Source organism: Pinus tabuliformis, chromosome 3_2 (genome assembly GCF_031772625.1).
Source record: "Pinus tabuliformis cultivar Carrire ecotype Pingquan chromosome 3_2, CPIR1, whole genome shotgun sequence".
Taxonomy (NCBI): Eukaryota; Viridiplantae; Streptophyta; class Pinopsida; order Pinales; family Pinaceae; genus Pinus; species Pinus tabuliformis.
This window is the reverse complement of record NC_142302.1, coordinates 392,392,271-392,404,877: the sequence shown is the minus strand read 5'-3', so window position 1 is coordinate 392,404,877 and position 12,607 is coordinate 392,392,271. Positions and strand designations below refer to the sequence as shown.

Here is a 12,607-nt window from a genome sequence, read left to right as displayed (position 1 = left end):
TTCATTGATAATTTCTCCAGGAGGACTTGAATCTACTTCATGAAGGCCAAGGAAGAGATCTTTAGTCAAATTCAGGGGTTTAAAACTCTTGCGGAAAACCAAACAGGGAAGAAGGTCAGACAATGGGGACGAGTATACCTCTAATGACTTCAAGAATTTCTACAAGAAGGCAAGAATCAAGAAGGAGCTGACAATGCCTTACAACCCACAAAAGAATGGGGTTGCAAAGAGAAAAAACAAGGCCATCATCGAAGCTGCCAAGGCAATGATCAATGATCCAGATCTAAGCATGTTTCTTCGAGCAAAAGCTCGCAATATGGTAGTGTACATTTACAATAAAAGTCGTCATAAAGTCTTTGAGGAAAAGACTCTTGAGGAGGAATTCACATAGGTTAGACTAAAGGTTGGCCATTTTAATATCTTCAGGTACTTGATATATATCCATACACCTTTAGAGAAGAAGATGAAGCTAGAGCCCTCAGCACAGAAGGGTCTCTTTGTAGGTTAGAGTGAGACTTCAAAGGCATACAAGGTGTAAATTCCATCATTGAGGAAGATTGTGGTGAGTCGGAATGTCAAGTTCGAGAAGAGTCGAGCTTTTAGGAAGTCACATGAACCTAAGTTGCAAGAAACGTTGCCTAGGGGTCCGTTTCCGGCCGGAAACAAGGAAACTCGTACCATACAACCTGGAAACTCGTTTCCAGCCGTACTGGCCCATTTCACATTGGCGAAACGTGGCCAATACGGCCGGAAACGAGTTCCCAGGCTGTACGGCGGAGTTTCCAGTTAACATTTGACGTTTTCTTTTTCTTTTTTTTCTTTTTTCACTTCTAATTTAGTGGGGCAGCCTAATGTTCAAGCCTATGGCCCTAGTGTTGATATGCAGTTCATGGTAATGTTAAATTCTTAAATTTTTAACATTACCATGAAATGACTCAGGATGTTTGAGAGTGGTTTTGCCCTCATTGGATTTCATATGGAGAAAGTAGAATTTTAGATCTCACTCAAAATCCAGCAGACTTATCTGTTTTTCAAGATTTCAAGATTGGGGGGATTGCAATGTTTCCATTGGATTTTGTCATGTACTAGGGTATGGAACTTGTATTTAATCAAGAGAACCAAGCCCTTTATGCAAGGGAGACTCCCAATAATCAAGAGCACCTAGGTACTAGGGTATGGAATTTGTATTTAATCAATAGCACTAAGGTCATTCGACTATGTAGGAGGAGACTCCCAATCAAGCACGAGACAATAAATTAAAAATTTCTCGTGGCTGATTTTTGATATTGCTATTTTCATTATGTGATCATTCATAAGTAAATGTGATGTAAATTTAGAGATTTATAGTTTATGCATTGACAATTCACAATTTAATCATAATGTAATAAATTAGAATGTACATGTATGCTTTATGATTGCACATATTTCTTAAATGTCCTATATATATATATATATATATATATATATATATATATATATATATATATTGTGTTTCCCCATTTCCAAAATTTGGGGGGTCACGTTTCGTACCCGTGCCCGTTTCGGAAACTCGTACCCGTTTCCCCGTTTCGTGCAACTGAGACATGAACCCTTTCTAATAGTGGCGAACAATAGGAAGCGAGAGTCTTTGAATATTGAAAGATCAACAACATTAGTAACAAGGACTCAGACTTGAGATCAGGAAGAGTTGGAGGCTCCTTCTACCTCTATCAGGAGGACATCAAGATGGCATGAGCAAACACTGAGAGATGCTCAAGAGCATGTGGAGGCTCCTAGGAGCACTTTTAGGGAGAGCAAACCACCAAAACAGTTTCCTATTATATGGCGCTCATTAGTGACATCATTCACTCTGAGCCTAGTAGTTATCAGGAGGCAATAGGACAAAAAGTTTGGATGGATGCCATGGTGGAAGAGAATGCTTCCATCATGAAGAATGATGTGTGGGATATTGTGCCAAGGCTAGAAGGGAAATCAATGGCTAGCTCCCATCGAATCTATAAGATCAAGCACGCTACAGATAACAATATTGAGAAGCATAAGGCTAGGTTCATGGCAAGAGGGTTCTCCCGGAAGGAGGGAGCGAACTATGAGTTGACATTTGCTCCAGTCACCAAGCATACTTCTATCAAGGTTTTTATATCTATTGCTTCAGAAATGGGGTGGAGGATACATCAGATGGATATGAAAAGGATAGCCTTCCTCAACTGGGTAATTGAGGAGGAGGTGCACATTGAGCAGCCGCAAGGTTTCTAGGTGCATGGGAGAGATTCTCATGTGTGCAGGTTGAAGAAGGCACTATATAGACTCAAGCGTGCACTTAGAGCATAGGATTGATGGGTATCTACTAGGCATGGGCTTCACCATGTTAATTTATGGTATGTTGTATGCTTAGAGCAGTTTACTTCTTTTTATTATTATTATCCACAGATTAGCAATCACATGTACAGTAAGTAAAGTGCAAATAGAACATTAAACGATCGACAGAAAGAAAAAAAAGCCAAGACAAGAGACACCAGATGTGGCGGCTAGCCAGGGACAAACCCCAATATGGGGAAAGTTGAAACCATCTGATCAAATCTTCTTTTATCTTCAATAATTCAGCAGAGAGAAATAGTACAAAAATCTGATTTATATCAGCAGCAGCAAACCCTAGATCAGCTGCATCAACATCACCGGCATCACTGGCATCAGTATCATCCGCATCACCGGCATCACCGGCATCAGCATCATCAACATCATTGGCATCGGCATCACCAGCATCACCGGCATCAGCATCATCGGTATCACCGGCATCATCGGCATCACCAGCATCACCGGCATCAACATCATCGGTATCACCGACATCATCGGCATCACCGGCATCAGCATCATCGGCATCACCAGCATCATCGGCATCACCGGCATCAGCATCACCAGCATCATCGGCATCACCGGCATCAGCATCATCGCCATCAGCGGCATCATCGGCATCACCGGCATCAGCATCATCAGCATCACCAGCATCATCGGCATCACTGGCATCAGCATCATCGGCATCACCGACATCAACCCTAAACTAGGGTAGTCAATATCTTGCAAACCGACCATCGGATCGGCTTGATTCCTTCACCAAAAAATGCGGCCTTCTGAGGAGAGTCAGATCCACCTACAGCGCAGTTCAGAGAGGGAGAAAGATGGTCAACACTGGTCAAACTTCCGATCTGCAGTTGCAGCCCTAAATCTGCGTCCTTCCTTCCACACATGTGAGAGAAGAGTCTCTTTTTGCGCAGTAGGAGAAGAGCCTCTTTTCTGCGTAGGAGAGAGAGAGAGATGTGATGAGAGAGTGTGTCCAAATGAGGAAAAGACCTCCTGTATTTATACACAAATGTTGATGATTGAATAGATGCAACTGTTGGGCTTCTGAGCCTACATGAGTTGCTGGTCGGCTTGATAATTATTCCATAATCAAAATAAATTCATATCTCCATAAATACTTATCGGAATCGGATGATCTTTAGATCAATCCTACACCTCTCGACGAGAGGAATCTAATAAAAATATTATCAGCCATGAATAAGATGACCCACATGGAGTTTGGCCCTAGTTGCCAATTTTAACACTCCCTCTCAACTAGGGAGAACTCCATCTGCAATTCGTCTGTCAGTCGCTACTATTCATCCATCAAATGCACTGCCCTGTACAGCTTGACCCCTGCTCTACTCTGCTCTATCCTGCCTGCTCTGCTCTGTTCTGTTCTGCCCTGTTCTAATCTGCTCTGCTCTGCTTTGTCCGAATTATGAAGAAGAAGAAATGATCGAGGATGTATCATACTGACTCAAAGTCAGTCTCAGAGTATGTGCCACTGGTCCCAGACCAGTGCTCAACCGACCCGAAGTCAGTGTCATGGTGGGTACAACCCCTACCACTGGTCCCAGACCAGTATCATCCTCCACTGACTCAAAGTCAATCTCAGAGTGTGTACCACTGGTCCCAGACCAGTCCTCAACCGACCCGAAGTCAGTGTCATAGTGGGTACAACTCCTACCACTGGTCCCAGACCAGTGCTCCACTGACCCGAAGTCAGTCTCAGAGTATGTACCACCGGTCCCAGACTAGTCTCGACTCTCAACTGACCCGAAGTCAGTCTCAGAGTATGTACCACCGGTCCCAAACCAGTCTCGACTCTCAACTGAACCGAAGTCAACGTCATAGTGGGTACAACTCCTACAACTGGTCCCAGACCAATCCTCCACTAACCCGAAGTTAGTCTCAGAGTATGTACCACTGGTCCCAGACCAGTCTCAACTGACCCGAAGTTAGCATCATAGTGGGTACAACTCCTACAATTGGTCCCAGACCAGTATCATTGATCCCAGATCAATGAAGGTCATCCTAGCATAGGGAGTACGGTAGATACAGCGATGCGTCCATCGATACTACTATGGTCCCTATCCTCATTTCCCTGCTCATTGATCAGATGAGAGCTACTTCCCATGCGTCCCAGACTGCATGGGTAGGATGCCTTGACAAGAGAACTAATCATCCTATCCACAGGAGAGCGAATCATCCTGTTCCACAATCGCCATGGAGAACACATCATCCAGGCCTCACAGGAGAACTAATCATCCTGCTACACAATCGTCATGGAGAACACATCATCCAGACTTCACAAAGAACTAATCATCCTGCTACACAATCGAGTGAATCATCTTGTCCCAGTGTGCACCACCAAGGGAGGGTGAGTCACCCTGTGGTCATATGTTGCTCCAGTAAGAACTGCAAGCCCCTAGAGCTACTAGAGCTCAATGTATGCAACATGCAGGACCCTTTTACAAGGGTCTCTCGACGACTCCAAGTCGTTCGGGAAAATCACAGATTTGATCTTTCCCCAGGGCTTTGTCAAAATGTCAACGACCTGTACATTAGTCTCAATGCGATGGAGCCTCCTTGCTCATCGACTTACCATATCCCAGATAAGGCAGCATTTGATGTTTATCTGCTGGAGCAATCATCGAATATGGGATTCCTCTATAATCGAATCCCACCTCTGGTTGTCACAGAGAATCACAGTGGTATTCATCATGTGTACAAACAGCTCACTGAAGAGCTTCCGCAACCAGACTGCCTCACAGGAGGCCATGCTAGCAGCAATGTATTCTGCCTTGGCGGTGCTCAGAGCCACCGACTTCTGCTTCCTGCTCATCCAGGATATCGAGGTAGATTCCAAAGAGAACCAGCACTGAGAAGTGCTCTCCACACTGCCTGCTCACTCAGCATTCGAATAATCATGCAGTTTCATATTTCCGGCAGTGTATCTCAATCCATGAGAGATTGTGCCCCGAAGACATCTCAGAAGATTCTTGGCATCAATCCAGTGAGGCTCAACTAAATATGAGCTCACCATGCTAACTGCAAAACATATGTCCGGGCGAAGGTTCACCAAGAACATCAACGCGAATGAGTTTATAAAACTCAAAGGCATTTCCCAAATCTGGTCCGACATCACTACCATATAACTTCTGAAAGTTAAGATCCTCGAGGTAGTCACAAGCTTGCGGTCCACCATACCGAATCTTTTCCAATATCTTCACCACATATTTTCCTTGAGATAAGAAAATTTCCCTTGGCTTCTGCCAGACTTCAAGTCCTAGGAAATAGTGCATCAGTCCTAGGTCCTTCATTTCAAATTCAAAAGCCAACTCCCTCTTACATTTGTGAATGAGAGGGTCTGCACCTATTAGAAAGAGGTCATCCACATACAGCACCAGTATGAGAGGTTTGTCATCTTCAACTTTAGAGTAAAGGTTAGGATCGGCTTCACTCCTAGTGAATCCCACTTGATCAAGTAGCTATCGATCCTCTCATACCATGCTCAGGGTGCTTGCTTCAGCCCATAGAGAGCCTTCTTCAACCTGCATACATGAGATTTTTGATCATAAATCTCAAATCCTTCGGGTTGCTCCACGTAGACCTCTTCTTGATCGAACCATGCAAGAACGCAGTCTTGACATCCATCTGATGTAGGTTCCATCCTTGTGAAGCCGCAAGGGCTATGATTGAGCGGATGGTGGTACATTTGGCAACAGGTGAAAATATTTCGTCATAGTCTTTTTCTTTCGGTTCCTTGGTGTCAACTTCTTGAGAGCTCCTCGCTGTAGGAAGATTGTTCACCTGGCTGAGAGCCATATCTTCGTCAAAGGTGACATCATGACTAATCACAACTTCTCTTTTATCGGCTACAAATATTCTATAGCCTTTCACTATAGCCCACGAAATTCCTTTCTTTCCAGATGCACCCAATTTATTCCTTTTCTCTTTCAGCACATGAAAATATACAGGGTTTCCAAAAATTCTAAAACGAGATATATTAGGTTTCTTACTGGTGAACATTTCTTCAGGAGTCTTGGAACCCAATGCTTGATGAGGGCATCGTTTTTGTACATATACGACGGTGTTTGCAGCTTCGGCCCATAGAAACTTCGGAAGTCTTTGATCATAGAGCATGGCACGGACAGCTTCCACAATCATACGGTTCTTCCTTTCCGCCACACCATTATGTTCAGGAGTATATGGTGTAGTAGTCTCCCTCTTAATGCCAGCCTCTTTACAAAAGTCATGAAACTCATTAGATTCATAATCAGTCCCATTATCAGTCCTTAAGATCTTGATCTTCTTTTTGGTTTGATTCTCGATCAAGGCTTTGAAGTGTCGAAACCAAGAGAACACTTCATTCTTCTTTTTCAAGAAGTATATCCAAGTCTTTCGAGAATAGTCATCTGTAAAAGTAAGATAATATGAATATCCTCCCAAGGAGTTCATAGGCATCATACCAGATATCTCTGAGTGAACCAACTGTAATATATCGGAGGTCTTGCTTTGGCTTGAGGGGAATGGTCCCCTTTTGAGCTTTCCTTCAACACATCCCGGACATACACCTTCTTTCTCTACTCAGAATTCGGGCATCCCTGTCACCCTTTGTCTTACATCGGGTAGAGCTTTATAATGAAGGTGGGCAAACCTCCGATGCCAAAGTTCGGACTGAAGAGATTTGTCACAAGACATGACACCTAGCGGACTTCCACCGACCTGATATAATGAATCAACTCGAAACCCAAGAGTAAAGGCATATTTAACATTGTTTTTCCATACACATACCTTGCCATCACTGAAGGTCACCCAATAGCCTTTGTCTTCCATTTTGTCGAGATGGACACCAGGTTCTTTTTGAGGTTAGGTACATATAATAGATCCTGGAATTTCTAGCCTTCTTGAATGAAGGCCACCAAGCGCTTGTCGATAGAGTCCCAAATGATCTTCTTTGTTTTGACTTCACCGGTTTTCCATTTGTTCCTGGTAGCAGTGGGTGCATTTGATGGAGGCTCAACAATATTGCCTCTCACATGGTCCAACACTCCTTGATCTTCTAAGGTTAGATCGAGAGACATCTTTCATCCGTGATAGTCAGACTTTTCACAGAGCTTGTCTTCAGCAGGGAAGAGTGTTGAGGACTCCATAGTTCTTTTAGGATAGCCTTGCCAATCTTCTCTTAGGTGATTTCTCTTGCTCTTGCTCAGGCTTTATCTTCACCTCAGCTCTGATTCCATGTTAATTTATGGTATGTTCTATGCTTAGAGCAGTTTACTTCTTTTTATTATTATTATCCACAGATTAGCAATCACATGTACAGTGAGTAAAGTGCAAATAGAACATTAAACGATCGACAGAAAACAAGCCAAGACAAGAGACATCAGATGTGGTGGCTAGCCAGGGACAAACCCCAATATGGGGAAACCCTTTGATCAAATCTTCTTTTATCTTCAATAATTCAGCAGAAAGAAATAGTACAAAAATCTGATTTATATCAGCAACAACAAACCCTAGATCAGCGGCATCAGCATCAGCATCACCGGCATCACCGCATCAGTATCATCGGCATCACCGGCATCAGCTTCATCGGAATCACCGGCATCGGCATCATCGACATCACCGGCATCATCGGCATCACCGGCATCAGCATCACCGACATCATCGGCATCACCGGCATCAACATCACCGGCATCAACATCATCGGCATCAGCATCATCGGCATCACCGGCATCAATGGCATCACCGGCATCAGCATCATCCGCATCACCGGCATCATCAGCATCACCGGAATCAACGTCATCAGCATCAACGGCATCAACCCTAAACTAGGGCAGTCAATATCTTGCAAACTGACCGTCGGATCGGCTTAATTCCTTCACCAAAAAATGCGGCCTTCTGAGGAGAGTCAGATCCACCTACAGCACAGTTCAGAGAGGGAGAAAGATGGTCAATACTGGTCAAACTTCCGATCTGTAGTTGCAGCCCTAAATTTGCGTCCTTCCTTCCACACATGTGAGAGAAGAGTCTCTTTCTGCACAGTAGGAGAAGAGACTCTTTTCTGCGCAGGAGAGAGAGAGAGATGTGATGAGAGAGTGTGTCCAAATGAGGAAAAGACCTCCTGTATTTATACACAAATGTTGATGATTGAATAGATGTGACTGTTGGGCTTTTGAGCCTACATGAGTTGTTGGTCGGCTTGATAATTATTCCATAATCAAAATAAATTCATATCTCCATAAATACTTATCGGAATCGGATGATCTTTAGATCAATCCTACACCTCTCGACAAGAGGAATCTAATAAAAATATTATCAACCATGAATAAGATGACCCACATGGAGTTTGGCCCTAGTTGCCAATTTTAACACACCAAGAGTGAGGCGAATCCCAATTTGTATCACACACTTATCGGAGATGATCCACTCATCTTGGTATTGTATATGATGATCTATTTCTCACCGGTCATAGAAGCTCATAGAGACATGCAAGCCAAATCTCGCTACAAAGTTCGAGAAGAAGGACATCGACATGATGCACTACTTTTTGGCGTTTGAGGTGTGGCAGTAGAAAGATGACATTTTTCTAAGACAAGAAAAATACGCAGTTCATATCTTGATGAGATTCAGGATGCTAGATTGTTGGACTATGTCTATACCTATGATAACCAACTTGACAAAGTTGAATGTTTCAAGGTCAAAGTTGGTGGATCCCACATTGTACATGAAATTGATAGGCTCCTTGATGTATTTGGTCAATAGTAGGGCAAATATATGCTTTGTTGTGAACAACATGAACCACTCAATGGTGGAGTTGAGGAGGGTGCATTAGGTGGCAATGAAGCATGTGCTCAAGTATCTACGAGGTACAGTCGAGTATGCGTTGAGATATGTTAGGAGTGGTGGAGTGCAATTGCAGAACTACACATACTCAAAGTGGGGTTGGTAGTGAAATGGACAGGAAATGCACCTTAGGGTCCTTCTTTAATTTGGGATCGATAGTATTTTCGTACCTTAGCAAGAAACAGAGTTCAGTGGTACTTAGTTCAGCAGAGGCCAAATACATGGAAATGAGTTTGGCAAGTTGTGAGGCTATTTGGCTTTGCAAGATGCACACAAGGTTATTTGGTCTAGAGTTGGATCCCACTATGATTCACTCTGATAATCAAAGTTACATCGAACTCTCAAAATATTCAGTGTTTCATGACAAGTCCAAGCATATAGAGATCATATACCACTTCATCAAAGACATGGTCCAAAGGGGAGTTGTGAAGCTTAAGTATATTTCCACAAATGAGAACGTCGTAGATAATCTTGCCAAGCCTCTATTGAAGGGGAAGTTTGATTTCTACAGAAATAAGTTGGGGGTGGTGCAGAATGCATTCCTCGCTAAGAGCGAGTGTTGATATTGATAGCTCAAACAGGTGTTTCTCCATAGGCTAGGTGTCAAGCATACAAAAGATGTCCAAAAGCCTTTTTAGGTAGTTCATGTTTAACAAATGACTTTCATGATTTATTTCCTAAATTTAACATAGGAAAAGTACATTAATTAAATTAATTAATTAATGTTGGCTATTAAGCTAAGGTTTCTAACAAAAAATGGAATTCATTCATTTTAATGAATTAGATCTAATCTCTACCATTGATCTAAATGGCTTAGGAATTAATCCTAGCCATCCATCACTTTGAAGATTGAAAGTTAGGGATTTGGCTTAATGAAAATTATAAAAGAAGCCTAAGGGAGAGGAGGAAGACACATCCATTCTTGGGAGAGTGATTTTCTCAAGTGAGAGACTCAAGACTGAAGGGAAGTGAAAAGTGTGCAGCTACAAGAGTCAAGTGGCACAGGTCTTGCAGGTTAAGTGCACAAGAGGAGGGCTGAGAGTTCTGTGGTCAGGGCAAGGGTGTGCCACGTGGAGGAGGCCAAAACTGTTGAGGCCGAGATCCAACAGACAGGCCGAGAGGTTTGATACCAGACTTGTGGAGGGGCAGAATTGATACAGGGGTGCCGAAGTTGTGGAAAACAGCCAGCACAAGTGCAAGCCAAATTTCTGAGTGGGGTGAGTTGCCAGGTTCCATTGCTGTATTTTCTGTGTATTATCCTAGGGGTATTTTCCTTGTCAAAGGAGCCCTAATTAACCTGAGTAATAGAAAAGTGAAGAAGAATTTGTGGGGCAAATTTCTACTGTGTTTTGTGATTGATTTTCTATTAAATTTCCGCTGCAATTATTTAAAGTTAAATGTCAATGTATTTTTTATTCAGTAGTTTTTAGAACAATTAAATTTGCTGGGGCGCATTTAATTTCTGGGTATAAAATAAATTGCTGAGAATAATGAATCAGATCTGTTATTGAAAAATTAACAATCCCAAGCACCTGAGATATTGTTTAGAATTTGGCATATTTAAAATGCTTTTTTATCCTTAATGATCATGGGCCTCATAAACAATAAATATTAATATGGTGGCCTCCTTTTTAAGGATTCCAAAGTATCTCACATGAAGGTATATACCCCCCAAATAATCTAAAGTTTAAACTCTTGCTAAAGATTAAATCACATCAACGTCACAGTTCAGATTAACCTCATGACAGATTCTCAATACTTGACAGTTAATGTTTCTAGGTGGCATCCATCGATTATTCTAGAATCTAAATGCTCAGTGTTTACAAACTCCTTCCATGACTGTACCCCAACAAAACTTGTCACAGCTACCAGAGTACAAAATAAACTTAGGACCTTCAAACAAAGGAGAAGTGCTGCACAAACTGGTTCCATGCAGCGGACAAAAAATTCTTTCAAGAGAACCATTGGTAAGCAACTTACTTGAAAAAATTTCCTAATGTTTTAATAAACCATGATGAGAATGTACCTCTAAGAAATTCGATTGCTTCATCAAGCACAAGATTTAGTAGTTGATCATATCCCTTCAATGTCCCTGTCACTGCACTTGGAAAAAGCAAACAACATCAACAAAATAAACACAAAGGTCACAACAATTTAACTGAGGGGAGGTGAGATCTCATCAAATAAACAACTTTGTTTCTTTAAATTATATGTTTGCATGCATGCATATGTTCTCAAACTGCTGAGTAAACCAGTTAAACAGAATAAGGTTTCAAGCAAGGCATTTGCTATATGGAAAAACACAAATCAACATGAAATTAACAAAACAAAACAGTTCTGAGACACATGCACACATTTATATATTATCTAGGCTACTCATATATGCAAAAGTATAAAACATGCTTAAAACTAATTAAAAATTTTGCTTTAGCAAAAACATATTTTATATTTTTTTTTTAAGTTGAATCTCGGAGTATCCACAGTAATAATCGTACTTGTCAAGGTTTCAAATCCCAACAGGGATCCATCATCAGGACAATGATGATAGAAGAAGAGCTTAGTGATAAGATCAATAGTATTAAGATAATCTGATTTCAAGGAGATGAGGACCACCAGTACATCTCAGGTAATCAGGTAAAGGCTCCTCTCCTATTATAATTCTCGGATCTCATATTAAAAATAAAAATAAGTAAAAATAGTTATTATTATGATTCTTAATAATAATTATCATTATTATTATTATTATTATTAAGTATTTATAATAATAATTATTTGAAGATTAGTTATAAGAATAATACGAATAATTCATTTATAATAATAATTATTATTACTGTATTAGGTTATAATAATAATATAACTAATTTTATTAGATTTAATCAATCAACTAGTTAATAGATATTATAATTAAATAATAATAGTAATTATTTAAAGATTAGTTATATTAATAATAAGAATAATTCATTTATAGTAATAATAATTATTAAGCAGCATTAAATAAATATTTATAATAACAATTAAGTATTATAATATCATTTAGCTTATTAATCAATCATTCCGGAATTGACATATATTAACAATTGGTCATTATAATTTCCATTAATTAATTAATCAACTAATTTATAATGAATAATCTTAATTTATCCTATATTGAAATAAAATAATTAAGGATCAATATTAATTATTAAGCATTTACAATAGTAATTAGTATCTAATTATAATATCTAGTAACTAATTAATTAATTAATTAAATATAATAAAATTAGTTATATTATTATAATTATAAAATTAACTAATTATCATCATTAATTATGAATTCAATTATTATTATAATAAATTATTGATTGATTAATTACAATTAAGATATAATAATAACTAAAAAAAATTAATAAGATCCATTTAACTAATTAAACTAATTAATAAT

General features: G+C 40.2%; 1 protein-coding gene across 3 annotated transcripts in view; it reads right to left on the bottom strand.

Moving 5' to 3' along the window:
- The window catches only part of EMB2816 (Small nuclear ribonucleoprotein family protein), a 331,892-nt gene that overhangs the window by 121,839 nt on the left and 197,446 nt on the right, over window positions 1–12,607 (bottom strand). For all 3 annotated transcript variants that reach the window (XM_089416427.1, XM_089416426.1, XM_089416428.1), the window contains exon 4: window positions 11,213–11,284. In XM_089416427.1, the coding sequence (XP_089272553.1) occupies window positions 11,213–11,284 (72 nt within the window). The remainder of the gene's footprint in view (window positions 1–11,212; window positions 11,285–12,607) is intronic.